Source organism: Macaca mulatta, chromosome 10 (assembly GCF_049350105.2).
Source record: "Macaca mulatta isolate MMU2019108-1 chromosome 10, T2T-MMU8v2.0, whole genome shotgun sequence".
Classification (NCBI taxonomy): domain Eukaryota; kingdom Metazoa; phylum Chordata; class Mammalia; order Primates; family Cercopithecidae; genus Macaca; species Macaca mulatta.
In genome coordinates, this window is record NC_133415.1 from 102,468,556 (window position 1) to 102,493,985 (window position 25,430).

The following is a 25,430-nucleotide window of genomic DNA, read 5'->3' on the forward strand; positions in this document are numbered from 1 at the left end:
ACCATGAGGTGAATCTACTCATTTAGTTATTTTTTCACTAGTTTGGTATCTGTCTTCTCCCTCAAAACTGTAAACTCGGCTAAGCGCAGTGGCTCATGCCTGTAATTTCAGCACTTTTGGAGGCCAAGGCAGGAGGATCATTTTAGTGCAGGAGTTTGAGAACAGCATGAGTAACACAGCTAGAATCTGTCTCTACAAAAAAAAAGAAAAAAAATTTAAAGTTTGCCAGGCATGGTGGTGAGTGCCTGCAGTCCCCACTACTCAGGAGGCTGAGGTGGGAGGATCGCCTGAGCCCAGGAGGTTGAGGCTTCAGGGAGCCATCATGGCACCACTGTACTACAGCCTGGGTGACAGATTGAGACTCTCTATCTCTCTGTCTCTCTCTCTGTCTCTCTCTCTCTCTCTCTCTCTCACACACACACACACACGCACGCACCAACTGTAAACTCAAGAGCAGGAATCTTGGTTCTCTCTACCATCCAGAGCAGTGGTTCACAATAGTTGGTGCTAAAAGATTTGTTGGATGGATGGATGGATGGATGGATGGATGGATGGATGGATGGATGGATGGATGAAATGAGCCTACCAAGATTTTTTCTTTTTTGGAGACAGGGTCTTGCTTTGTCACCCAGCCATGAATGCAATGGTGCCATCATGGCTCACTGCAGCCTCGACCTCCCGGGCTCAGTGATCCTTCTACCTTAGCGTCGCAAGTAGCTAGGACTACAGAGTGTGCTAACATGCCTGGCTAATTTTTATTTTTTGTTTGTTTGGTTTTGTTTTTGAGATGGAGTCTCGCTCTGTTGCCCAGGCTGGAGTGCAGTGGCTTAATCTCAGCTCACTGCAACCTCCACCTCCTGGGTTAAAGCGATTCTCCTACCTCAGCCTCCCGAGTAGCTGGGACTACAGGCGCCTGCCACCACGCCCAGCAAATTTTTGTATTTTTAGTAGAGATAGGGTTTCACTATGTTGGCCAGGCTGGTCTCAAACTCCTGGCCTCAAATGATCCACCCACCTCAGCCTCCCCAAAGTGCTGGGATTACAGGCATGAGCCACCAGGCCTAGCCTAATTTTTGTATTTTTTTGTAGAGACAGGGTTTCACCATGTTGCCCAGGCTGGTCTCAAATTTCTGAGCTCAAGCAATCCACCCACCTCAGCCTTCCGAAGTGCTGGGATTACAGGTGTGAGCCATCGTGCCCAGCCGCCTGCCCAGATTTCTTTGCTTTTCAATTTGTCTTTCTTAGAAAAATATGGAAACACCCATGGTTCTCTCTAATTTCTCTCCATCTGACTGCAAGGAAATGAAGTTGCAGGGAAGTGAAGTGACTTCCCCAGGCCATGGGGTTGTTGGCTGTAGAACTGCAACCAGTAGAGCATCTCTCCCAGGCCCTGCTCTTCCTAGAATTCAGAGTGGAAGATGTATACCCTCCTCCCACCTATTCCTTACCTCTGAGCCTCCCTACACAGCAGAGACCTCTCTCCTACATGACTCCCACCCACCACTGTCGTGGAAATAAGTCAAACAGTGGCATCTGTCAGTCCCACATCTAGTCGTAGCAGGGTGCTGAGTGGGGCGGGCATGGGGGCAGAGAAAAGGTATGTCTTGGAGCAGTGAGAAAAGGACTCAGGGCTGTGCTTCCTCAAGGAGTCTCACGGCATGTAGTCTGCCTGGGAAGTTTTCTACCAGCATCTAGCAGGATGCATTTCACAAGTGGCATAAATCCTCCTTAACCGTTTGTCCTTGCAGCTAGTTTGCATGTGATGGTAAATCTGAATTGTTACTCAGTGACTGTGTTTATTAAGAACAGCCCACCTGCAAGGTACTGTGGCATCGAGGGTACCAGGTTAGGAGGGAACTAGCATTTTTTTTTTTTTTTTTTAGATGGAGTCTCGCTCTCGTTGCCCAGGCTGGAGTGCAATGGCGCTATCTCAGCTCACTGCAACCTCCACCTCCCGGGTTCAAGTGATTCTCCTGCCTCAGCCTCCCAAGTAGCTGGGATTACAGGTACCTGCCACCATGCCCAGTTATTTTTTTTGTGTGTGTGTATTTTTAGTAGAGATGGGATTTCTCCATGTTGGCCAGGCTGATCTCAAACTCGTGACCTCAGGTGATCTGCCCAAAGTACTGGGATTACAGGTGTGAGCCACCGCGCCTGACCTCAGCAAAAGAATTTGGTAGGTCTAGAGGTAAAGTTTAATACTATAAAGATGCTAAAGATGCTGTCTTCCCATATCATTAATTTAGTGCAACGTCAGTCATGATCCTAAATAGATTTTAAAAACAATTTTTTAAAATATAGAGACAGGGTCTCACTTTGTTGTCTAGGCTGGTTTCAAACTCCTGGCTTCAAGTGATCCTCCTACCTTGGCCTCCAAAGTACTGGGATTACAGGCATAAGCCACTATGCCTGACCCTTAAATAGATTTTTAAATATAACTTGACAAAATAAATCTCACTGGATTGAGAAGATACATAAACATAGCCAAGAAAAACAATTTTTTTTGAGTCAGAGTCTCATTCTGTATCACCCAGGTTGGAGTGCAATGGTGTGATCATGGCTCACTATAGCCTCACTCTCCTGGGCTCAAGTGATCCTCTAGCCTCAGCCTCCCCAGCAGCTGGGACTACAGGCATACACCACTGCACCTGGCTAATTTTTTCTTAAATTTTTGTAGAGACAAAGTTTCACTATGTTGCCCAGGCTGGTCTTGAACTCCTGGCCTCAAGTGACCCTTCTGCCTCAGCCTCCTAAAGTACTGGGATTACAGCCGTAAGCCACTATGCCTGGCTGAAAATTTTGATGAGCATGGGGTTGTGTAAGTATGTTCATCCTGACAATTAAAAGTTCTGTTTGCTTGGGATTTATGGACTTTTCTATATGTATATTACACTTCTATAAAAGTTTACAAAATTTGGGGGAGGATATAGAAAGTAGAGATAAATTTGTCTTTTAAAAACATACTACAGGGCTATCATAATTAAAACTGTAAGGCATAATAAGACAAATAGCTCAATGAAATGGAAGAATCTTGCTACAGAATTTAATGTGTAAGACATGGGGAAATTGCTGGGCGCAGTGGCTCAAGCCTGTAATCCCAGCACTTTGGGAGGCTGAGACAGGCGGATCATGAGGTCAGGAGATCGAGACCATCCTGGCTAACACGGTGAAACCCTGTCTCTACTAAAAAAAAAAAAACAAAGACATGGGGAAATTATAGATTGTTCAATAAATACTGTTGAGACAATTAGCAATCCATCTGGAAAAAATAAATTATAGACCTCCCCTCCTGACCATATCATACACAAAATCCCCTTTAATTCCAGGGGATTAAAGATATAAACAGCATGGTCATTCATTGATGGTAGAAAGATTAATTCATACTGCCTTTCTGTAGGACAATTTGGTAGGCTCCTTCAACATTTAAAATGTGCAGGTGGGTGCGATGGCTGACACCTGTAATCCCAACACTTTGGGAGGACCAGGCAAGTGGATCACTTGAGCCCAGGAATTTGAGACCAGCCTGGGTAACATAGTAAGACCCCGTCGCTACAAAAAATACACTAATTAGCCAGGTGTGGTCTCAGCTACTGAGACCAGCCTGGGTAACATAGTAAGACCCCGTCGCTACAAAAAATACACTAATTAGCCTGTAGTCTCAGCTACTCAGGAAGCTGAGGTGGGAAGATAGCTTGAGTCTGGGAGGTCGAGGCTGCAGTGACCCATGATCACACCACTGCACTCCAGCCTGGGGTGATGGAGTGACCTTGTATCATAAATATATGTATGTATTTGTGTGTGTGTGTGTGTGTGTGTGCAGATCCCTTGCTCCAACAATTTCATTTCTTGGACTCTTTCAAGTTGGCCTACACATATATGTGCCATGGATTGATGTCCATCTGTGTTCACTGTGGTGCATATAATGTGATAGTGGAAAACTGGAAACTACCTCCATGTCCATTAGGAGGGGAATGGCTAAATTACATACATCCACATAAGAGATTACCATGTGCCACAATTCAAATGATAAGATAGGTTCAGTCATTCATGCAACAAATATTTATAGAGCAACTACTATGTGCTAAGACCAGTTCTTAGCACTGGGGATAGAGCAGAGAACAAAACAGTCTCTGCCTTCATGGGGATTATATTTTAGTGGGTTTGACAGCCAAATAACGAAGAACAATAACAATGCAGTGTGATTCAGAGTGAGAATATTGTGATCAAAATAAAGCAGGGTAAGGGGGTACAGGGAGAGGGAGGTGGCATTTTAGACTGGGTGCTCATCAAATCTTCTCCAAGGAGGTAACATCTGGGCTTTATTTGAGGAAGCTCTTCATTCACAGAAAAGAGGTCTCCAGAAACATTAAGGAAAAAAAAAAAAGTAATTATAGGACAACTTATGGTTTTTAAACTATGCCTTTGTTTTCCTAAGCATGCATATAGGTATACAAGTATAGATCTGGACATCAGCCAATGACTGGACATGGTGGCTTACACCTGGAATCCCAGCACTTTGTGAGGCCAAGGCAAGAGGACAGCTGGAGCCCAGAAGTTTGGAGACCAGTCTGGGCAACATGGTGAAACCCCATCTCTACAAGAATTACAAAAATTATAAAAATTAGCTGAGCGTGGTGGTGTGGGTTTCTAGTCCCAGCTATGTAGGAGGCTGAGGCGGGAGGATCACTCGAGCCCAGGAGGTCGAGGCTGTGGTGAGCTACAATTGTGCCACTGCACTCCAGCCTGGGCGACAGAGACAGAGTCTCAAAAAACTAAAAAATGTAGTCATACTGCTAACATTAAAGGAGAGATTTAACACTTATTTTCCAGCAAGCACATATTCACGTGTTCCTTTTAGAAGAGATTTTTCAACTCTGTGAACAAAAGCTATTTAGAGCACATATGCAAAGGAGTTGGGTCAGCAGAAGCAGCTTAGGGGTTAAGAGCATATGCCCTGGGGCAAAAATGTCCCCAGCCGGCTCCGTTGCTACTTTTATGAACTCAGGCAAGCTGTGGCTTCAGCTTGTCTAGAGTAGCTGTTCCATTTGGGTTTGTACCTAGAGGGAGGAGGCCAAGGGTGCTGCTGAACACCCGACAATGAGCAGGACAGCTCCCCCATTTGTCAACAGCAATGTGGAGAAGCCCTGCTCTAGAACAAGGGGCAGTGTCCGCCTCTCAGAGTTGAGGACTCACGGTGTGCAATGCACTTACCATGGGCCCTGGCACATAGCAAGTACTTAATAAATAGGAACTATTTTTATTACTGGACTTCCCCGAAAACTAAAAAAACAAACAAACAAACAAAAAAAACAAATGTTGAGAGTGTGGAGGACGTAGTAGTGCCAGGAATCAATTCTGCTGAATCCCAATTCCAGCAGCTGGCTGGAAGGGATCTCTGACCTCCACGGCAACAACAGTCTTCACGGGGTGTGTGTCTGCCAATGGGATGGCCTATACAGAGATCCTCATTCCTCCTGTTTGGTTTTTCTGATTTGAATCTCATCTCCTGCCAACAGTTCAGGGACATTCCCACCAGATCACCTGGTCTCTTGTACAGATTCAGCTGTCCTCTCTCAGACATTCCGTGTGGTTCAGAAGAAACACACTCAAGCTTCTCTTGTAGGAAAAACAAAACCCAACCCCAACTCATCCCCCACCCCCAGCTTCCCACACTTCCTGTGGCCCTGACCTCCTCTTTCCACCCCTTCCCAGGAAATCCAAGAGACGCCCACTCTGCTGCTATCTCCTTCCACCTCATCAGGTAAGCAAAACGGCTCCTGCCACATTTCCAACACCTGGCCACTGCCAAGTCACTGCTTCTCCCTGTTCCTCTTGTATTGCTTCTCTGCTGCCTTCAGTGCTGCTGATCGCTCTTCCTCTTGGCCTGCTCGGCCTCCCACCCCTCCTCCTGCTCACTCATCCTCCTTTTCTCAACCAGGTTCTCAGAGTCTGGGCCAAGCCCGCTGCCTTCTCTCACTCTATGCTTCCTGTTCTCAGTCCCCCAGCAATCTCCCCCACTGCTGGGTCCTCACTAACCTCCTCCACCCAAAGACTCCCCAGTCCACCTGTAGCCCCCACCCTGCTGTCTCTGCCAGGTTGTCTCAAAACTCCCTAAACTCAGCAGTCACAACTGATCTCGTATCTGCCCCACCACTCTGGTCTGACTCTAGTGCCCCCATCTCAGGGAATGGCCCTGTCACCTGTGCAAGTGGGAAGCCAGCAGCTTAGGTAGAGTTCTCCATCCCAATCACCCCTGGCAGGTCCTGAGAGCACAACCTCAGCATCTCCCAGTCTCCCCTCCTCCATCATCCCTGTACCTATCTCACCACCCCGCCCCCCGCTTCTCTTCTGCTTCTGTACCATCGCCCATTCTCCCTGCAGCCAGAGCCCTCGCTCAAAGTTGCTATGGAATCTGAATCGCATCACACAGCCCTACCTGCTGACAACTCTTGAATCCATTGCTCTAAGGGTGAAATGCAAACTCCTCATCCTGTGCTCCCCCCGCCCTCTACTCCTGCCACGCTGGGTTCCTCCCTACCCTGCAGCTGTGTGCCCCCCGCTCCTTGTCTCCCCCTAGCTCACCTGCTTCCACCTTCCCTACATTCCCACTTGGGATGCCCACCCTACCATGCACTCACCACCTGCAGCTTGCTCTTTTGGACCAGGTATTAAGGATACAATTTTAATCATACCCCCCAGTGGACCGTAAGCTTAATGAGGCCCCTGATCCTGTCTCATTTTCTCTATTATGTCCCCAGCATCTGACACTATTAATACTGTGAGTGGCAAACATTCAACACATAGAAGCCATGATGACAATCTCTGAGCAGAACTGGGCATATAAACCCTAGACTGATCCCAGAGAACCTTCTGGAATCAAACTCCATCAACCCTTACCACCCCCTTGACCTCAAGTCTCCTCACCCAAGTGTCTTATGCAACTTTCCAGGTACCACCTGGGTGATTCTTGAAAGAAAACCCAAGTGTAGGCATGCCTGGGCAGCACAGTGGGCACACTGCTGCTGTTACACTATGTAGTTTTCACTCAGCCCATTCACTCGCAGTGCAGGTCAGGCAGTGTTCACCCCAGCAAGACCCAGAGCTGGGCTGAGCTGCCTGTAGCTGAACTCCTATAGGAAAGGAAAGGAAAAAGGAAAGACCCCCAAGGACCCAAACTGTCCTAGACAAAGAGAAACGACCACCAAGGTTTGGTTCTTGAATATGTATTTTTTACTGAAAAAATCATTCATAAATTAACATACAAAAATGTACAAACACATGAGTAAATAATGCAATGACAAAGGACTAGTTTTGTGAAAAGTGTTTTTTAAAACATCTTTAGATTTCAGTGCAAAAATGTACCCCTGGCACCTCTTAAAACGTAAGAGCAAGCTCAAAAACACGTAGTGATGGAAATAAGCTAGCTACGCTCAATGCCATCGTCAATGGTGAGTGGATACAATCAATCCATGTGGCTGCTGCTCAGCTATTAATGTCTGTGGTAGAGCATCTCTGACAAGAGGACCTATTACATCAAAATGAGTATTCTTGCAAATACCCCCCATCCGCCCAAAACAGCATGAACGAACGGGGACACCTTTCCCTGCACACAGCAATCAAAGACAAGATTAATTTAAGGGGCCACCCATCAGTAGCCTTGAAGACTGTCAGCTACCAACATATACACAAGGTCACATTTGGTTCCTGTTTTTTTTGTTTTTTTTTTTAACATGACAATTTCACGCTATTAACAGAACACGGGCCTGGCTGTACACTTTTAACTATGACATTTCCCATATGATATTCGAGGCCTGGTGGACACGACTGACAGTACACATCCAGAGATTCCACACTCATCAGACACAGACATGACCGCAAGGGTATCAAAGTGACCCCACTTTAAGCAGTGAAAAGAGAGCTCTCCTTTTGTTCTCAGATCAGTATGTTCTTAAGTCAGGTGTTAGCCTTTTGCCAACAGTGTGTACTTGATGGTAATTATGGTAACACAGAGCTTCAAACAAGATCACCTTACAACACTGCCGCATACACACATGGCACCCATGACTCAGAATCAGTCTGTCCTGGCAAATCCGTCCAAATGACATCATAGTGTTGTCACATTGAAAGCAACTCACAGCCTTCAGTGAGGAAAGGGGAGAGAAGAATGAGAAGGGGAGAAAAGCCGAGGCAGGGACAAAGGCCCGGTGTGGGGTGGGAGTTGCAGGGTGGAGGGGGGGCTCTTTATTGCTATATGCACCATAAAACAAAGGAAAACCAAATGAACTTCTGTGTGTAATGTTCCCTTGTGAAGGTATTTTAAAGCATGAAATGCTTAAGTCTTAAAAACATATGCTATAGCTTACCAGCATTTTCAAGGGCAGGAGCCTGCTCTCTCATATGAGCCGATATGAGCTTTGCAATGCAATTTATTTTCTAAATACCACTCTATTCTTCAAAAGAACAAAAACACAAACAAAAAAAACAAGGCCTGGCCAATCACTCCCACAGTTTGTGGGGATCATATGTCCACAGAACCATCACATGCAACGAAAAAAGTCCTAACCCACACACATACACACACACACCCCTACACACACCCATGTAAACCATGAAAATCAAGGAAGTTGAAGGCAAACAAGGCAATTAAAAAAAAATACGAAGTACTCTTTAGAAAGTACTCCTCATCACAATATATAAATATGTTTTATGGAAAAGAAGAGGGGGGAGGAAAACTGGCATTTTCCAGAATTCTGCAGAAGCCGACAGAGACTGCAATTTGAGGGCTTTGGTTTGGGGAAAAACAAAGAGGCACAAATTCAAATACAATTTAGAGTATGACTTCAAGGCTGGGTGCAATGGCTCACACCTGCCCATAATCCCAGCACTTTGGGAAGTCAAGGTGGGTGAACTGCTTGAGTCCCGGAGTTCAAGACCAGCCTGGGCAACATGGCAAAACCCCATCTCTACTAAAAATACAAAAAATTAGCCAGGTGTGGTGGTGTGCACCTGTAGTCTCAGCTACTCGGGAGGCTGAGGTGGGAAAATGGCTTGAGCCTGAGAGATGGAGGCTGCAGAGGTGATCGTGCCACTGCACTCCAGCCTAGGCGACAGAGCCAGAGCCAGTCTTAAAAAACAAAACAAAACAGAATATGACTTCAAAATGCAGGTGGGAGTGTAAGCAGTGCACCTGGGCTCTTGCTGTCTGGAGCTTTGTTAGTCTAATTTCAAAGCTTCAATCCGGTCTTACCTGGATCCAGCTACCCCACAGCACACAAGTGTCACCAGCTCCCTGGCTCCTGGCACCCTATTCGAGTGCTCCTTGGTTCTATGTATCAGTTACTAATGTTGACAAAGAATCTTTACAGAAACCAAAAAGGGAAACAGAGGAATCACTGAAGCCAGCTGGTAATGTAGGCACATTGTTCAGAAACTGTGGCCAAGTTCCACAAGAGAAAAAAAAGGGGGGGAGGGATTCCCATACACACCCCCATCCCCCGCCCCCTGCCCCACCATGCTGATGAAAGGACAGAACACGAAGCCTGGAGAGCCAGGGGTGTGTGTGCAGCGAGCCCCGGAGGGCCTGCTTTGGGCAGGGAGCAGCCTGCTCCAACAGCAGCCTCCCGCTTAGCGGAGAGTGGGATGAGCACGTGCGTGGCCAACACGAAAGGGTGAATCCAGAGCAGAAGTCAAGGGCAAGACTCGTGGGGGAGGAAGAAAGGGGCAGAAGCCAGCTCCCAGCAATAAAGGTCAGGTTATTTTGTTCTTTTGTGACATGCCCTATATCCACTCCCTTCCCAAAGTGATAGCAATTCGGGAGATGATATTCTGCAACCGCATTTTAACTGAATTCCTGCACTTGCCAACCAAATAACTGGCCTAATATATAAATCCTCGATTTGAATTGGAGCCAGCTAGAAAATTAAATTTTAAAAAGGCATTTTACATGGCTTATTTACAATTATACTTCTTCAAGAAGTGATTGTTATATATTTATGTCTATTTATCTTTCCCAAACGCCCTCCCCTCCCTCAATCCCCACCCAAAGAAGGTAATTTTTTAAAAAAATGAAACCAAAGAGAACACGATGTAGAAGAATGGTGTGGAGTTTCATTTGCTCTTCCTAAAACGCAGCTGCCCTATGGTGGGTTTGCCTCTGCTCTCAAGGCCAAGAGGCTCCAAGGTCATGTGTAGGGACAGGCTCCACGGCAGGACCACGGCAGGACCACGGCAGATCACAGTTTATCACAGGTTCTGGAGACTGTGGCTAAGACAGGATGTCGGGTAGGAGACAGGGAGAGAGCAGCGGGACAGACGTCTGTCTTGTGAAAACAGAAAGCCAGTGCTGACGAAGGAAGTCCCCAAGCTCACTCCCTCAGTCCCAGCGGCTGATCCAGTGAAGGCGTTTGTGCGTGTGCTGTCACATTTTCCCCCCGAACCCTGTGATCCTTCATGAGACACGGTATTTCTGTTCTCTTGCTGTGTAGACCCTCCCCCCATCCAAAAAAATCTCATCAGACTGCTTTCTTGGTGGCGGTGGGTAAAGCAAACGTACAATTCTCTCCTCTCAGTACTCGTTCACCTGAGCCAGCTCGGGTGTCAGGTTGACAGTTATGTTTTTATACAAGGCGTCGTATGTGATGTTTGCAAAGTAGTTCAGGTTGTTGAGGCCATCCAGCCCTTGCCGTTCTTTTGACTTCCTCAGCAGAGCATACCTGTTTAGGGAGCGAACAGAGAAGAGGTGGCTCTGGGTGAGGCCCCATGCCTCTGCGGTCAGAGGATGGAGCAGGGCGTCCCACAGCAAAGGACGCAACCCATGGCAGCACTTCCACAGCACAAGGCGGATGCACGGCCACTCTGCTATGCCAGGCTGAGTGCTGTTGTCAGAAACACCTCCTGTGTTTCATGCCAGATGCTTTACTTAATTATTTCATTTAATGCTCACCCCAGCCCCTGTTAGCAAATGAGGAAACCGAGGCTTAGTAATGTGAGGTAACTAGCCAAGGTCAGAGAGTGGGGAAGTGGGAGGTAAAGTGTTAAAAATACAACAGATGAGAAAGTTCATACTCTGTGTGCAGTGCCATTTTACTCCCATGAAAACAGAATTTCAGCAATTAGAATTGGTTGTCTAGAGCACAGTCTTCCACACAATTTAGAAAAGACACACACACACACACACAAAAAGAAAAGGTAACACAGCAACTGCAGCCACCCAGACAGAAGCTCAGGACACCATTCGGAACGGGAGCCTGCAGAAAGGGCGCCACTGCTCTGTCACCTCAGGGACCTTCATCCAAGCCGTTTTTTCCCCAAACTCTCCAAAGGCTACTGGGGAGACCACAATGCTAAAGACATAGGATGAGTGATTTCCTTAGAAGAATCTTACTATTGAAATGTTCACCAATGGTCTGATCCCCACACTGGTCTGCCTCAGTTAGAATACACGCAGCAGCTATCAAACAGCCATTAGAACAGGGCCTTGGGGTGGGGAGTAGGAGGGGTTGTAATATGGTCTAAGACATCCGGACATGAAAGTATAGGGGATCCTTCTTTTTTTTGAGACTGAGTCTCGCTCTGTCGCCCAGGCTGGAGTGCAGTGGTGCAATCTCGGCTCACTGCAAGCCACCTCCCAGGTTCACGCCATTCTCCTGCCTCAGCCTCCCAAGTAGCTGGGACTACAGGTGCCCGCCACCACGCCTGGCTAATATTTTGTATTTTTAGTAGAGACGGGGTTTCACCGTGTTAGCCAGGATGGTCTCGATCTCCTGACCTCGTGATCCTCTTGCCTCAGCCTCCCAAAGTGCTGGGATTACAGGCCTGAGCCACCATGCCCGGCCAGTATAAGGGATACTTCTAAGAGACAGAAATAAATTGCACCAACCTTCCAAGAAACTGGACTTCTCCTCGATGGTGATGAGGAATGGACTTGTACTTTCCTGTGTCACCCTCTGGCCGGCTCACAGAATAGCCTGCATTCTGCACTCTGTCCAAGACCAAGAGAACGGGCTTTTAGATACAATGGTAACAGCCCAGGAGCGACCAAAGCCTACAAGACGTGTTACAAGCTTACCCTGGAAATCACACACAGCAAAGGCTTTCCCACTCAACTGACTCACTGTGTCATTTTTTAAACACTGAGTTAAAACTCAATTTTAACTGAATTAAAGTTTTTATGTGAATAGAAAAAACAGGCTGGGCTCGGTGGCTCATGCCTGTAATCCCAGCACTTTGGGAGGCTGAGGGGGGCAGATCACTTGAGGTTGGACGAGACCAACCTGGCCAACATGATGAAATCCCGTCTCTACTTAAAAAAAAAAAAAATTAGCCAGGCGTGGTGGCACAGGTCTGTAATCCCAGCTACTCAGGAGGCTGAGACAGGAGAATCACTTGAACCTGAGAGGCGAAGGTTACAGTGAGCCAGGATCGCACCAGCCTGGGTGACAAAAAGAAAATCTGTCTCAAAAAAAAAAAGAAAAGTATGGAAAGAAATGGCTACTTCCAGGGAATAAAACAGAATCAAAATGGGGATTAACACTTAGATGCTTGTATAACCTAATTTTTATTTATTTATTTTTTTAAAGAGACAAGGTCCACTGTGTTTCCCTGGCTGGAGTACAGTGAGACAATCATGGTTCAGTGCAGCCTCAATCTCCCAAGCTCAAGTAGTCCTCCCATCTCAGCCTCCTGAGTAGCTGGGACTACAGGTGTGTGCCACCACAATTGGCTAATTTTTTTTTATTTTTTGTAGAGACGAGGTCTCACTGTTGCCCAGGCTGGTCTTGAACTCCTGGGCTCAAGTGATCCTCAAGCCTCCGCCTTGCAAAGAACTGGGATTACAGGTGTGAGCCACAGTGCTCAGCCTATCATTTGAAATTTTATCAGCAAAATAGTACTTGTAATTAACAACTAACACATACTTTTTAAAAGCCAAGCTACGAAGTAAACAGATACTAGGTAGTAGTTTGCATTTGTTCCTTATTAGGTTACTATTTACTTACTCCATAAAAATATTACTTTATTCCACTCACATACAGGATTGTTCATCCAAGTTTGTACAATACGAGCCTTATGTGATGGCGCAGCTAAATCTGTGTAGACGTATCACTAATATTCCACCCTTCAGTTTGGAGTGGTTCCAATGAAATGGACATTTAGTACACAGAACACTGGTGAAGTGAAGTTTTGTTAGAAACTTATAGCAGGAGGGGCACTTAGTTATAATTTGCCTTAAGAACCCTATTTGCACCCATTAAAGGACAGAGCTTTAAAAAAAGAGCCTTAAAATGACTACATTCACTTATAGGAATTTTTCCTAAATAGGAATAACAGGCAAAAGAGTTATCTACTATATCACACTCTAAATAGTAGAAAATGGAAAAGATTCTAAATATACAACAGGAAACAGTTACATAAATTATAGTACATCTATATAACGGAATTAAATGGAGCCACTTAAGATCCTGTTTACAGAGTATTTAATGTTGATATAATAAAAGCAGTAACATCTATTGAGAGCTTATCACATATCAGATACGCCAGAGCTCCATACACATTACATCATTTAATCCTCACAATCCTGAGACTTGTGATTTTAAAAACCGATACACAGAGATTTTAAATTACTATTCACTTGCCACTTTTTAAACACAAAATAAACTCAATGAAATGGTAACATGTTACTTCTTTTTGTGGGTAATTTATTTTATTTTTATACTCATCTGTATTTTACAATGAACATATTCTTTATTATAAGAAAAAACTGCTAAATTATAATTTATGTTTATTTTTGCATGTCAAAGGAGAGAAATGAAAATAGCTGCTTTGTTGGGATATACGGTTTATTTTTTAAGATATTAAGATTTATTTTTATTTTTATTTTTTTTATTTATTTTTTTTTTGAGACGGAGTCTCGCTGTGTCACCCAGGCTGGAGTGCAGTGGCCGGATCTCCGCTCACTGCAAGCTCCGCCTCCCGGGTTCACGCCATTCTCCTGCCTCAGCCTCCCGAGTAGCTGGGACTACAGGCGCCTGCCACCTCGCCCGGCTAGTTTTTTCTATTTTTTTAGTAGAGAGGGGGTTTCACCGTGTTAGCCAGGATGGTCTTGATCTCCTGACCTCGTGATCCGCCCGTCTCGGCCTCCCAAAGTGCTGGGATTACAGTCTTGAGCCACCGCGCCCGGCCAAGATATTAAGATATTTTTAAATTAAGATTTAAGATATTTTCTAAAAACTTGTAAGAGTGTGTGTGTGTGTGTGTGTGTGTGTGTGTGTGTATGTGTGTGTGTGTGTGTTTTGAGACGGAGTATTGCTCTGTCGCCCAGGCTGGAGTGCAGTGGCGCGATCTTGGCTCACTGCAAGCTCCGCCTCCTGGGTTCACGCCATTCTCCTGCTTCAGTCTCCCGAGTAGCTGGGACTACAGGCGCCTGCCACCAGGCCCGGCTAATTTTTTGTATTTTTAGTAGAGACAGGGTTTCACTGTGTTAGCCAGGATGGTCTCGATCTCCTGACCTCGTGATCCGCCCGCCTCGGCCTCCCAAAGTGCTGGGATTACAGGCGTGAGCCACTGCGCCCGGCCTATGTGTGTGTATTTTTTAAGACAGGTCTCACTCTGTCACTCAAACTAGAGTGCAGTGGCAGCTCTCTGTGGCCTCGAACTCCCGGGCTCAAGTGATCCCAAAGTGCTGGGATTACAGGTGTGAGCCATCACACCTGGTCAATTTCATTTTTTTTTTCTTAACCTTTTAAACTGTAGCTACTAGAACATTTTAAATTACACACTTGGCTTGCATTACATTCCTATTGGATAGCACTGGTCTGCAGTCTAAGGTAGCATTTCTAGAAGACAACAAAAGAAGGGTAGAGGTACCTGTTCCAGAGGTCGTCATCTTCTCCACCCCAACCCCAGAAAGCATTAGGAAAGCCATTGATTTTCCGAAATTGTTCCACTGTTAAGCCACTCACTCCGCCAAAGAACTCGGTGTAAGGAAGCCTAGGAGGAGATGTGGGACATCAATCATCTGTGTGCTATTGGGTAATTGTTTTCCCTAAAAGGTTCTCATCTGAGAACTAAAAACAGTGCTCTCTGTGCTCCTGACCCGATCCATATGTACTTGCTTCCTCATGCTGACATGTATCAATCAAACGAGCAAAATTAATTTTTGCAAACCGATTTCTAATAGCTTTAGTGAGATATAACTGATATACCCACACACAATTCGCCCATTTAGAGTATATCATTCAATGGTTTTAGTTTATACACTGAATTGTGCAACCATGACCACAATCTGTATTAGCATGTTTCATCACTGTCCCCTGCAAAGCTTTGCACCCAAAAGCAATCGCCCCTACTCCCCCTATCCTCCTTAGCCCCTTATAACCATTTACCTACTTTCTGTCGCTATAGATTTGCTTATTCTGGACATTTCAGATACCTGGAATCATATGATACATATGATACACCATTTGTGTCTGGCTTCTTTAACTTAATGTTTTCGAAGTTCATCCGTGTTTTGGCACGTATCAGTACTTCATTCCTTTCCATTGCCCAACAGTACTCCAACTGTATGGATATACACATTTTGTTTATCCATCCATCAGCTGATGGGCATCTAGGTTGCAGCTAATTAGATTTCCTCTTCACATCGCTCACCATTCTTTCAGATTTAGCCTCTTTAGTTAAGAGGAAATGATACTCACAGATACATATACTTATCCAATTTGGTTGCAAAATGCCTCGGCATCTGTCCACATCCATAATAGTTGCGATCACTTTCTGGTATGTGATCTACATCATGAAAAATCAAACAGTCCCAATCCAAGTCCTTCATTGCTTCTTGAAAGCCAACGTTGAAAAGCATGGCTCGATTAAAGGGTTGGGTACCAACCTAAAAGAAACAGAACTTTATTTTCAAAAGAATCTTGAAGCAAAATCTTTGCTATCTTTGCTGTGCCTAAAGAAGAGTTTATTAGAACCAACTGGAAATGATCACTGGGCTAGTGTAACCAGGTCCAGCACCACACATCAACGCACAGTGTGGCCCAGAAGTCACTGGACCTCTGGCACAGGCACAGTGGCTCACACCTGTAATCCCAGCACTTTGGGAGGCCAAGGCAGGCAGATCAGGAGTTCGAGACCAGCCAGGCCAACATCGTGAAATCCCGTCTCTACTGAAAATACAAAAACATTAGCTAGGCGTGGTGGCGCATGCCTGCAATCCCAGCTACTTAGGAGGGTGAGACAGGAGAATTGCTTGAACCCGGGAGGCGGAGGCTGCAGTGAGCCAAGATCGCACCATTGTACTCCAGCCTGGGCGACAGAGCAAGACTCCATCTTCAAAAAAAAAGAAAAAGGAAAAAAAGAAAAAGAAAAAGGAAAAAAGAAAAAGAAAAAGGAAAAAAGAAAAAGAAAAAGTCACTGGACCTCTGGCCCCAGTTTCTTTAAAAATGTAAGTGGTAGCAAACCCAAGCTTCTCTTTCCCAAGGCTACTGAAGGCAGAAATTCAACCATATAACAGCATTTAGAAGAATACCTCGCTCCACAAAGAGACAACATTACCATATCTACTCTTTACCACTTGTCAATCATTCTCTTCAGTATATTAACCAATCTCTAACTGTTCATAAACCAAATCTAATACAAAGAGTGGTTTTTGGTTTTGTCTTGTTTTATTTTTAAGATCTAACTAAGACAATAGCCACTGAACATGCCAGGAACTCAAGTCCATGGACAAAGAATTCAGAGGCTCATGAAGATATCAGTTCAAATCAGTTGACAGCCTAATTAGTATTACAGCTACATTGACTCCCCCTTGCCACTATCAAAATACCCAACTTAGGACCGGCAGATAGACCGTTAACATTTCCCAGATGCCCGGCCTTGCTGAACAGTGGTGCTCAGCCCTTCTTTCTCACTCCAATATAAGGCAAGCTCCAGGGTGACACTTAAGAGCAACTCAGACTATGAGACTCAAAATTGTGCCCATAGGGAGAGGTAAGCATGCAACAGACCCTCAGGCTGACGATCAGTATAGTATATTCAGGGAAATCTGTCAACCTTTTGTTTATCTATGGATACAGCACTTCTAGTTCAAGGATCACATACTTCAAAACGCCTACAGAGGTCAAGTCAGTAATATAAACATATAAACTAGGCCAGGCAAGAGAAAACCACAGTAGGACCGTCATGTTCCATCTAAAGGCAAATAAAAAATATGCAGGACACACACACAAAAAAAGATTTACAGACTGAATTTGCCACGTGGTCTTCTTCAGTTTGTGACCTCTATATCTGGTTCACTACCAATATTTTTAAGATTAAAACAAAACCAAACCCTCAGGCTTAGAGAAGTCTGCAAATGTCCCAGGCCACTTGGCTGATTAAAAGCAGACATGACAAGCACTGAGGTCTCTTGACTCCAAGGCCACATCCTCTGTGCTGTACCTTGCTGCAGCTCTTTACCTTAAGGGAAACTTCCTGGGTCTGGAGCCTGCAGGCACCAACAAAACCACCACACAAGAGGCCTTTGTTCATGAGCAAAGCTCTCTCCTGGATTCAAGTGTGACCAGTACTGGGCAACAAACATCTAGAACCAGGAGCACAGAATTGCTCTCTGCTCCCCTTCAAATGTCAGGCAACTCAATCCTAAGATTTCAGTTTTATTGGCTCTTCACACCAACAGTGGATCAGCTTGCAGCATCCTAAACTGCCGTCTCAGAAGAGAAAGAAGAAAGGAAAAGAAAGGACCACTTACTTGTTCAACCACATAAAATGCAAACTGCAGGCGCTGGCGCTGGAGCATGGGAATCAGGTGTCTGAACAGGACAGGGAGGTGCTCGTGGCGATTCCGGAAGGGGATAAGGATCGCCACCTGGAGAGGATCACCGCAAAAGCAGCACAGTTAGGACTCTCAGCTTTCACTCCTTAGCAGGACACCCCTGCAGAATTGCTGACCAACCCATGGGAGTTCTGGGAGGCTGGCTACATTGTCCTCAGCTTTCTCTAAACAAAGATCTATGTTGGCAAGCTGGTCCTTGGACCTAGATGAATGTTATTCTTACATATACCATACCTTATGGTACATAGTAGGCCTACAATTTATTCTAGGCCATAACTCATAGGAAAACACACATTCTACACTGTGACAAAAATACATTTATAAACTTACAATTAAAACAAGCTTCACAAAACAGTATTTCCCCTTGCATTTTAATAGATTCTTGTTGAAAGAATGGACTTAAGCCAGCGTCACAGCTTAACGAAAACTACTGATGTCTTCTGACTATGGTCAGGCAGAAAAACACTAAATCTCAGTGTCAAGTCAGATAACTTTGCTTTTTAATCCACTAATCTTGTAGTAACCAATGGAGGACAGGCATGAAGCACTGACTCTGCAGATGACTTCTGCAAATGGGTCAGTAGAGACCACCAATGCCTCATCCCCTTGCTTTGTTAATATTCCTGGCAGGAAGACCAAAGGGTCTTGCTCGGTCATCAGAATAATGCAAATTTCTGTGTCTACAAAAGAGTCCTTGTGGAAACCCATTCCTCCAAAATATTTCTACATTTGCATGGGGTGGTAGGATGAAAATGACAAAATGTCATTGGTTAGCTAATCCCATGGTTATTCGGACCAAAGGCAAACCCCAGGTGGGTTTCTCAGCATTTTGACTCTGACTTCACACCCTACCTTCCACCGAGGCATGCAATCAGAAGGCTTCCAGTGACCTCCGAGCTTGATGGTTGGGTCTTTGGAGAAGAGTTCATGAATGTAATCCATTCCGATTTCACTCATGTTTATGTCTATTGGGCCCTCTGAATAGAGAGGGGGAAAAGGATTAAGAGATCAGAAAATGATAGGTTTCCCTATGCCCGAGGTTTTAGTCTCTGGAGAAGTACAATGCTTTTTCAGCTGATTTGTTTTTAGCAAGGATGGAAGTCCCTTCCTCTGCTTTCCATCTCACTGCATTTCAGTTCCTCACTATTATCAAGGTAAAGAGGCAAATCAAGGAATTAAGACTTTAGAGTTCTGCTTCTGTCAGGGGCCAGTAAGAAATGAAGACTTTAAAGTAAAACAGCAGCTGAGCTTTTCTTTTCTTTCTTTTGAGACAGTCTTGCTCTGTCGCCCAGGCTGGAGTGCAGTGATGTGATCTCAGCTCACTGCAACCTCTGCCTCTGGGTTCAAGCAATTCTCCTGCCTCAGCCTCCTGAGCAGCTGGGACTACAGGAATACGCCACCACACCCAGCTAATTTTGTATTTTTAATAGAGAGGGTTTTCGCCTTGTTGGCCAGACTGGTCTCGAACTCCTGACCTTAAGGGATCCAACCACCTGGGCCACCCAATGTGTTGGGATTAAAGGCATGAGCCACTGCGCCCAGCCTTCTTTTCTTTTGTTTTGTTTATTAGTATGTTTTAATAAATAGAGACGGGGTCTCACTGTGTTGCCCAGGTTGGTCTTCAACTGGGCCGCAGTGATTCTACCACCTTGGCCTCCCAAAGTGCTGGGATTATAGCTGTGAGCCCCTGCACCTGGCTGCAGCTGAGCTTTTCTGAGTAGAAGGAGAAAAGTAGCTGAGCTTAGAGTCATGTTGGTTTGCTCCTGATGCAAGTGCAGACACACTACCTCTCTCAATCCATTCACCAGTGGGTCAGGACCCTGAGTGATTATGTCCTAACTCAGAATGCATCTGAAAGTCAGGAAGTGGTACAGTAACAATCAATAAATGCTATTAAAACAATGAACTGATAACATTAGTTTTAGGCCTGTCAATGCCTATTTCTGATACACAAATCTTAGCCTTCCCAAACTAAGCTTACATCTAGATGCAGACAAACGCAGATTTTAAAGGGAAAACCTATATATGAGTGGTGAGACATGCAAATGAAACAGTAAGGCTTCCAACACAACTTACATACTTACAATTAATTATTCATATATGGATGAGAATATGTTCAAATACCATGCATGGCTATTTCTAACATTTTCTTCTATTTTCACTATGTTTGAGAATAAAACTCAACTTTGCAAATGTAAGGTTTTCCTTTTCTTGATCTCACTTCTTTAAAAAAAATTTTTTTAAAGAAGTGGGGAACCATATAAGAAGCCTAAAAGTATAGGAAAGGTGTAAGAGTTTACTATCCTTGTTTTAGCTTACATGAGATTCAAAAAAAAGAACAAAAAGATCTAAGAATTGTTCTAACTAGCACTTTGTTAAAACAATAACTTGCAAGGCATGGTGGCTAATGCCTGTAGTCCCAGCTACTCAGGAGGCTGAGGCATGAAGATTGCTTGAGCACTGAAGTTCGAGACCAGCCTGGGCAACATAGTGAGACCCCCACCTCTAAGACCAAGCACTACAATCAGTGGGAGATTTATACAAAAAAGACAAAGCTGACTGCCTAGACAGTCACGTGTTTTCACATTTTCACCAGTGATGGATGGCATATACGGTGGCTGCATAAGATCACAATGGAGTTGAAAAATTCCTACTGCCTAGTGATGACATAGCTGCCATAACATTGTTGTGTTACTCAAGTGTTTCTGGTGATGCTGGTATAAACAAATCTACTGCACTGCCAGTCATATAAAAGTGTATCACAAGGCTGGGAGCAGTGGCTCACACCTGTAATCCGAGCACTTTGAGAGGCTGAGGTGGGCGGATCACCTGAGGTCAGGAGTTCGAGACCAGCCTGGCCAACATGGTGAAACCCCCATCTCTACTAAAAATACAAGAATTAGGCAGGCGTGGTGGCAGGTGCCTATAATCCCAGTTACTCGGGAGGCTGAGGCAGGAGAATCACCTGAACCTGGGAGGCAGAGGTTGCAGTGAGCAGAGACTGCACCACTGCACTCCAACCTGGGCAACAAGAGCAAAACTCCATCTCAAAAAAAAAAAAAAAAAGTATAGCACATACAATTATGTAGAGTACATTATACCAGATAATGATAATAAACTATGCTACTGGTTTATATATTTATTATACTCTATTTTTAAATCGTTATTTTACCCTTTTTTTTGAGACAGGGTCTTGCTTTGTTGCCCGGGCTGGAGTGTAGTGGCGCAATCATGGCACACTGCAGCCTGTGGCCCAGGCCTAAGTGGGAGGGTTATTTGAGGCCAGGAGTTCAAGACCAGCGTGGGCAACAAAGTAACACCCCATCTCTTAAAAAAATAATAATAATAATTTTAAAATTAGCCAGGTGTGACAACAGGCACACATTGTAGTCCCAGCTCCTCAGGAGGCTGAGGCGGAAGGATGGCTTGAGCCTAGGAGTTTGAGGCTGCAGTTTTTTAAAAAACTTTTTATAAACTTTTTAAAAGTTCACAAGTTTATAAAGTAAAAAGGTATAACAGTAAGGTTAATCTATCATTAAAGAAAGAAGACTATTTTCTGAATAAATGTAGTGCAGCCTAAGTGTTCGGTGTTCATAAAGCCTGCAGTAGTGCACGGTCATGTCTCAGGCCTTCACATTCACATTCACTCACTCACTGACTCGCCAGAGCAACTTCCATTCCTGCAGGCTCCATTCATGGTAAGCGCCCTACACAGCTGTACCATTTTTTATCTTTTATACGTCATTTTTTACTGTACCTTTTCTATGTTTAGATACACAAATACTTACCACTGAGCTACAGTTACTGTATAGCACCATGCTGCACAGGTTTGCAGCCTAGGAGCAACAGGCCATACCACACAGCCTAGGGGTGCAGCAGGCTACGTCATCGAGATTTGTGGAAGTCTACTCGAGGAGGTTCCCCCAACAATAAAATCACCTCATGATGTACTTCTCAGAAAGCACCCTCATTGTTAAGCTATGAATGACTGTATTCATACTTTCTCTAGGAAGTTCAAACAGAACCCAAGTTACAAAGGACAAGCAAGTGCAAAGGAAAGAGTGAAAAAGTAGAAAAGGGAGAAAATGGCACCCAAGAACACAGGCAACCCTGCAGCAGGCTTTGAAGAGGAGCCAGGAGCACAAATGACTTTCACAAACCCTGTTTCCAATGGCAGGGAGGTATTTATATTCTCTCTCTAGGCAGACAGAAAGATGAAGAGTGCCCTCCCCTTTACCCATTTTAAAAGCAGAGGAAGATAGGCCGGAGCTCTACTCACTCATGGAAGGGAGCCTTTCAGGGCAGGTATGGTTTGCAAAGTAGGTGAAGTCTTCAGGAAGAAACGTTGTAGTTTGCAGGAAGGTTTCACTGTGGTTCAAGTCAAGAGGGTAATCTAGGGAGGTAAAGGAAAACAGCCGATCAGACTGGTATGTGTAATCAACCGTGCCATTATTAGACGCCTACCAAGTAAGTCTTTTTCTTAGCTATCAACTTGGTGGAAGGAGACAGGACTCTAGACTATCGTTTTGATGTGGCTAAAAATGTGAACCCATCAATAAAAATGTTACCCAAGTGACATATTTTAACCAGTGTTCCTATTCCTATTATTTTATAGGCTTATATGCAGCACTCAGTTTATAGTAAACTGTAATTCAATGTAATTTTTAAAACAGCAGTCTCCCTCCTCTCATTTCTATTTTCTAAAGGAACCACTTGCCCTTCTTTTGGCCAAGTATTTCAGCATTTATATTCAGTATTCACCTCTGTCAGTCTGTATGGCTAGTCATGATGTTTCTGTTTTCAGTCTTACCTACTGACCTCCCACTATGGGAGGTGAAGACATTATCCCCTTCCTTCTGCCGCCCCTGTCACACAATCCCCTTCCTCTCCCCCGTCTCCCATCGGTCACATATCATAGCTGTGGTTAGGACAATCTTCAGTCTTTGTATTATGATGCTGCTGTTAAGTACCAGTCATCGCTGAGAAATGTGGGAAGTTATGCATCTTAATTTTTGTTTGCTCAGTTTTATATGCAATGATTCTAATTCAACACCACGCCTTTCACAAGACATTTCCTCCTAAGACACGTATTAGGTATTCTCTCAACTTCATCCTCCCAGAAGAGGTGTGGCAGCTTCTGGCTGTATTCCATGCCAAATGTGCTTCCGCAGGGAGGTATTCTCTAGGTGATGATTCCTCCCTTCTGTACTCTGTGCTGCCTTTCTGGAGAATACAGAACAGGAGTTGGATGTGGGACCTCCTGGTCCTCTAACTGTCTCATCTTTTCTATCCAGTTTTCCATCTTGCCATTTATCTGCCCTACTTTCCAAGAGATTTCCTCAACTTTACTAACCTTCCTTTAATCGTCATCTCTGCTATGATATTTTTAACTCTGAAGAGCTCTTGTTTCCTGAATGTTCATTTCTTACAATATTCTTGTTTCATGTTTGCAGTCATTTTTCTCTTCTCTTATTGATATCTCTGGGGTCCATATCTTTGGGTCTTTTCTCCTGGTCTGACCAGATTCTCCAGAGAAATCCACTCCAATGTCCTGCCAGAATGGTAGAGTCCTGACTATAAACATCCTGAAACTAAGAAAGAAGAGAAAGAGGCTGGGGCATATGTAATCCCCATCTTTTCGAATACTATGGTCATGTCAGGTATCCCCAGGTTGAGGAGCCTCTGTTTTGCCATCTCTGGGGTTATTAAGTCTCCAGCTCTTGCCAGGATGAGGAAATGCGTCTGGGTATCTGACTGCTTTTTAGCAGCTTTCAATCTCCCTTTATTTTAGTTGCCACCTTTGTTCCTACTTCCAATATTGCTAGTTCCTGAGTTTCTGGGGGATCCTGAGGTGGTTGCTGGTTTTCCTGTTGCTGCTTTGAGCAGTCAAGTTTTCTTGGGTTTGTTAAGTCTTTTATCAGTGGCTCTTCTGCTTCTACCTAGCAAGATTTTTTGCTGTGGTCTCCTTTCTTGTTCTCATTCTCAGGGGTTTATCATTAAAAACCCTCATGTATGTATGCCCCTTTAGAGTCATGTTAGTGGATATGAAGAGTGTGAAGGTACATGTCTTTTCCCTAGGGTACTATAGTTGTAGAGTAGGAGGAGGGCCCTCTAACCTCATTTTCTACAGATGAATAACTGGAACAACATACACAGAACTCAGACCGGGGGCCCTGGCTAATGCATGACAGAGCTCCAACTAAACTCTGAATTAGAGATCTTTCCAGTATACTGTATTGTTTTTTTTCACAGAATATTAAATCCTTTTGGATTCATGCTGATTCTATGAAAATTAAAACATCCTGTTCAAATTCACTTTGTACCCTAGAATTCTAGAATCTTCAACTAAGATATTTTTGAAAAAGCACTATGAGCAGGTTTCCAAGAATCAAATGGCTAACACATTGAATCCTTTTACATATGCACACGGCTGCCTACTCTGCGCTGCCTACTCTGCAAGGACTCTGGGGACAAAATTCAATGAGAGGCAACTTGAAAATTTTAACAGTGTCTTAACAAGTGAAGGAACAGAATGCTTTCTGTCCTTTTTAGTAGCAGCTTTCCTGAAAAACACGAAGCCTGCATTTATAGAGAATAGTAGAGACTAATTTATATAAAGACATAAACCAGGCTGGGTATGGTGGCTTATGCCTATAATCCCAGGAGGCCAAGACCAGCCTGGGAAACATGCTGAGAACCTGTCTCTACAAATAATCTTAAAAATTAGCCAGGTGTGGTGGTGCGTGCCTGTGGTCCCAGCTACTCGGGAGGCTGAGGCAGGAGAATCACCTGAGCCTGGGAGGTTGAGGATTCAATGGCAATGATCACACCACTGTACTCTAGCCTGGGTGACAGGGCAAGATCCTATCTTAAAAACAAACAAACAAAACATGAATCAAGACAGAACCTTAAAGATGAAAGATTCTGGATGAATCTAATAGATGAAATTATTCTCCTATAGAAAAAAATTAAAAGACCTCACAAGTACTAGAAAACGTGCCTGTGTTTGTGATATGATCACGTGTGGCAAGAGACGCCGGCTGGAAACAGTGGCACAGTCAATACATTCACTAGAAATTCCCAAAAGTATTATACTAAGTATATTTTCATAAATCAACAAAAACAAAGATAATAATCATTCTGGTCAATGACTGACCCAAGCCCTAGAGCTAGAACCTAATCAGGAAACTAGAATTTAAAAAACATGAGGCAAGAGACAAGATATCTCTAACTCTAATGATTCCACTATTTGGAGTTTCTTTGAAGACAGATAAATTCCTTTCTACTTCCTTCAAACAATCATACAATAAACCTGGTAGCAACTGCCATGAAACAAAAAAAAAAAAGCATTTATTTTTTCTTCTGATTACTAAATTAATATGTCACTGTTTTAAGAATCCTCAAATGCATAACTCTATTGTAAAAATCTTACTCTACATCTTGGGAGGGGGTGGCTTAATTTCCTGATTTCTTGTTTAAAAATTTTTAAATGAAAATTTAAATAAAATAAAGTCTACTTGGGAGGCCAAGGTGGGGTGATCACTTGAGGTCAGGAGTTCAAGATCAGCCTGGCCAACACGGTGAAACCCCATCTGTGCCA

General features: G+C 44.3%; 1 protein-coding gene across 3 annotated transcripts in view; it reads right to left on the reverse strand.

The window, feature by feature from the left end:
• The window catches only part of B4GALT5 (beta-1,4-galactosyltransferase 5), a 99,555-nt gene that overhangs the window by 5,260 nt on the left and 68,865 nt on the right, over positions 1-25,430 (reverse strand). Inside the window, exons 3-9 of one of the 3 annotated variants that reach the window (XM_028828502.2) lie at positions 22,110-22,223; positions 18,683-18,807; positions 17,747-17,863; positions 15,693-15,880; positions 14,863-14,985; positions 11,879-11,980; positions 4,048-4,355 (exon numbers count right to left, since the gene is read on the reverse strand). In XM_028828502.2, the coding sequence (XP_028684335.1) occupies positions 4,337-4,355; positions 11,879-11,980; positions 14,863-14,985; positions 15,693-15,880; positions 17,747-17,863; positions 18,683-18,807; positions 22,110-22,223 (788 nt within the window). In that variant the 3' untranslated portion in view covers positions 4,048-4,336. Of the gene's footprint in view, positions 1-4,047; positions 4,356-7,207; positions 10,713-11,878; positions 11,981-14,862; positions 14,986-15,692; positions 15,881-17,746; positions 17,864-18,682; positions 18,808-22,109; positions 22,224-25,430 lie in introns of those variants that run through there. The other 2 variants (XM_001103384.5, XM_077951982.1) reach the window with 2 other exon arrangements.